Below are 4,200 nucleotides of genomic sequence, written 5' to 3' on the forward strand. Positions count from 1 at the left end.
ATTAGATGCTGCTATTATCCAAGTTCAAGTCATACGGTCGCAAAGCTTGACATTGAGATTTGGGTGCTTGGCAACGATGTCTACAGCGTAACCCTCAATGTCTTCCACAATCCTCTTTCCGAAATACTTTGAGGCAAGCTACTAATGCCATGTAACACAATCAAAAGCCAGGCTAGTTTCTTAGTTCATGACTGTACTCTGCTCTGCACAATCACAATTATGCACTATGAAAGGAGAAGTCTGTGAGTCGTTCTGATACGACTCTACACATTGTTCTTCCTTTACCCTGTGCCATTGTGTTCATTGAAGCCACGATTGACATAACAAGTTTTGCTCATATGTTCCTGTCAGCTAAGGCTGATCTTTATCATTCGGACCTTGAAGTTCACCTCAGCCATTGTACAAACATTCTTTTCCATCACATATCTTGGGGTAATAACGTCAACTTGATGACACGACACTGGAAAGAAGACCAGGAATACCCATTTACAAACATGTAAGCCTTTCCAACCTAAAGAATTTCTTGACCAAGATTAGTCCAAGCCGACAACATCATAGTTCCTTGGAAAGGCAACATATAAGCCTTAACAAACTTGTGGAGTGGCACAAGGACCCGTCAGTCACCATCAACACGGTCAAGTATGTAGAGGCCATGAAGAAGCACGTTGGCGTTAAATAAGAGCCCAAGACGGTCTGGAATTTGTTTAAATGGTTTCTGGATCAGTATGATTGGACTAAGGAGTAATCGAAATGGGCCCTTCAGCCAGGTCAACGCAGTGTGTCTGTGTTTACATTTGTCGTTCAACTTGCAGCTTTGATCATGAGTATAATTTAGAAACCGTCATGTATGATTCTTGAAATAAAGAAAGGACTACTCCTTCCATATTAGACGAGTGTCTATTTTGATTGACAGACAACTTAGATGCATTGAAACGCTTATGAATTGCTATTGATGCGCCACAGATGTGGCTGTGTAGCGTGGCACCCTTCGGGTGACACAACGGGAAGGGTTATCAAGTCTGTTTGTTAACACATTAGTTTCGTGGATGTAGACCATCTTTAATTTGACTCTTTATTTTGGTTACAAGTCGTATCAATTAACAAGGCAAGGAGGTTTGTGGAAAGTCGCAAGGATAGCATTACGACTATATGAATCAGCAATATACACTTGCCTTTATACGCTCAACTCCTACTGACAGCCATAACAAATATCACATAGCTAGGCTGCTTAGCTTATGAAAAACCTTGAAGCCAACATCCTTCTTCACAATGGTGACTTTCGACTATTGCCCCAAGAAAACTTTGCTGTCTGTCTCATATTTATACCTCGTTGACAAGGCAAGCAACTGGACTGTCATTGATCTCAGCGTATCTGTGCTATTCCTTGTGCCTTATTGGCCATCCTCTTTGATGACTCATAGGCCAGGACTGGAAAACACCTCACATCCCAGTGTCCATACTTTGGACATACCCGGTTAAATGTTACATCCAGCTGCTGTTCACTTGCGCTTGGCATCCTCAAATATGAGCTTTTGGCCCCAAAACATACCAACTGCCCAACGCGCATGGGTGAAGCGCTTCCCAGGTGCTTCCCGGATATCAAAGCGTCTCAGCAGTTCGACACAAAGCTTCTGCATCTCCATCGTGGCGTAGTACTTTCCGGTACACTCACGGGCGCCATAGCCCCACCACATGCCATATTTCTCCATACGTCTGATCTGCGCATCGTGGGCCTCGCGCGACAGACCTGATTCTTCCCGAAGCCACCGCTTAGGTTGCCACTCGTCGGGGTTCTTGCCAAAGATCTCTTCGTCACGGTGGATGATGTAGGGACTGGCCCCCATTTGCGTGCCCGGTGGGACGTAGACTTTACCATCAAATAGCTCAAAGCCCGGTTTGCTGACAATCCGGGGTAGAATCGTCTGGGCAGGCGCGTCTCTACGCAGCGTCTCCTTGATGCATGCCATGAAGAATGGCAGCTCGGTCGTCTCCTCGTAAGACACCACTGGGGAGCTAAGACGGCCCGCACGGTCGGCAGCGCGTATCTCGGCCACTACACGAGCGTATTCCGCAGGGTGTGTGAGCAGGTTATCGATGAGGGGCGATATGAAGGCTGAGACGCCATCGAGTGTGGCGGCGGTAAAGGTGATTACTTCTGCTTTCAGATCCTCTTTGGAAAACTGAAACTCATTGGGGTTCTTCTCAGGCGAGAGACTATGTTGCGTTAGAAGACATCATGACTAGAGCGGGTACAAGTCATCTTACTCGTCAAAGAAGAGTTTTTCACCCTTCAATTTCTCGTTGGACTCTCGTCGACTCAGCATTGTTTCGAAATTCTGTTTGTGTTAGCGGCTTGGAGGATGCAGTGAGTCTAGGAAGCGTACTGAGTATAAGTTGTCCATGCACTTGAATGTTTGTGTATGCGCCCACAAGTGCTTCCTCAGCCATGGATTTTGCAGCAGCGGTGTGAGCCACGTCATGACTGCCGCCTTTGCAGACATGCTGTAAACACCCTGGATTGACGCCAAGAGACCTTGAACGTCGCGGCCCTCGGCCACAAAGCCCTTGGGCTGACCATAGACAAGATGGCTCCATACATCACTCAAGAAAAATCTGTACATGTCAGCGTTCAGCCGATCTGGAGAGTGGGTCCTATTGTCCGTACCTGAGATACTCTGAGAAGTCCAAGGGTTGCTTTTTCACCGTCGACCTCTCATAAATCTTTTCACATAGCTCGTCAATGCGCTCGGTTATCTTCTTCTCGTGGAGAGTCTTCATCGCGTTCATCGAGCACTGTCAAACAAATCCCTTAGCTATTGTCATGCATCGGTATAAGTCTTGAGTCAACATACGCATGGGGCAACCAAGCGCTTCTTCGCGTAGTGGGCACGATGGTCTAATGACTGGAACATGGCCGCCGTTTTGCCAAACATCCAAGAGTCATAAAATCGAGGCTTATCGGCGGCTGAGTTGTAGACTATTGGTAACAGAGTGGCATCGCTGAACGACAGCATATTCGGGGCCAATCGTACAATGGGTCCTGAAACAGTCAGCAAATTGGCTATAGTATTCGTTCCGAAAAGAGAGCAACCTACCATATTTTTTGTGTAGTTCCAAGCCATAAGTGGGGACCGAACATATCACATAGACAAGGTACCATGAAGTTATTCCGCCCAAAAATGGGCCCGGAAATCTGGCGAGAGGATGGTAGAATTTGTTGTAAATACCGGCGGCCACGGCGTAGATTGTGATCGAAGCTATGATTAGATAACCGAATATAGTCGCGGGATGGAGTTGCCACAGTCCATCTAGAAGGGACCTTGTATAAAGGATCGCGTCCATACAGGGGCCATTCTTAAGATTGATTGACAAGCTCTCGGTCAGACCGAGAGCACGATGGATGCCAGCGTCGACTGAGGCGGATGTCATCTTCAATGACTTCTCTGGGAAAATTGAATGGGACAAAACATGAGTATAGCAAGTTATGTTTCTCGGATGATGGTAAACATCAGTCTTTAATCACGAGAAGGGCCTGACTGTCAACACTTATGATGAAACGACGAATAAGATGTCACTTGATATATACCCGACCTTCTATATACGTCAATCTTGCCTTGTCTTCCGTATGACTCCCAATCATGTTGCACATAATCATCCCCACAGCCATATCAAGGCATATCATTGTACCCAGGCAACAAGGCGCAGCAATAAAATTGCTCAGATGCAAGTCTTAGAAGACGACGTATGCCGAACTCAACTGTGGGGGCTGCAAGTCTTATAAGACAAACGCACGCCAAACTTGATTGTGGGGGCTGAAAGCGGCAACACAAGCCATGTATGGTTACGGTAGGATCATTGCAACGGTCCCAATCGGTCGGAAAGGCTATGTAAGCTGCAATACCGTTGGTCGGATCCATTTTGATCGAGAGATAAGGCAGTGATCTCAAGGTGGTCGGTCCCTGAGCCATGAACGGACGAGATTTACACATGTAGTATCGGTAGTACAGCACTAGTATAAACAAGTTACTGGGAACGGGCCGTTAGCGCCGCAAAAAGCTCTTTTAAGCGCCAACTCCATCTTTGTCTTCGCTACGAAATAGTACAAGGATATCCAACTTTTTACCACTTTTTCTCCACCGTGTCGCTATTTATATACGATGCTAGCAGTGGCATACTCTGGATCCCCGACCACGTACCGAC

General features: G+C 46.7%; 1 protein-coding gene across 1 annotated transcript; it reads right to left on the reverse strand.

The window, feature by feature from the left end:
* Positions 1-1,499: 1,499 nt before the first annotated feature.
* On the reverse strand, positions 1,500-3,429 carry PFICI_07769 (uncharacterized protein; the record flags this gene model as incomplete). Its single annotated transcript, XM_007836350.1, has 6 exons — positions 1,500-2,214; positions 2,266-2,336; positions 2,385-2,613; positions 2,666-2,793; positions 2,853-3,040; positions 3,096-3,429. 6 exons carry the CDS (start codon positions 3,427-3,429, stop codon positions 1,500-1,502), a joined length of 1,665 nt encoding a protein of 554 aa, XP_007834541.1.
* Positions 3,430-4,200: the final 771 nt, after the last annotated feature.

Source organism: Pestalotiopsis fici, assembly GCF_000516985.1.
Source record: "Pestalotiopsis fici W106-1 unplaced genomic scaffold PFICI_Scf_5, whole genome shotgun sequence".
NCBI lineage: Eukaryota > Fungi > Ascomycota > Sordariomycetes > Amphisphaeriales > Sporocadaceae > Pestalotiopsis > Pestalotiopsis fici.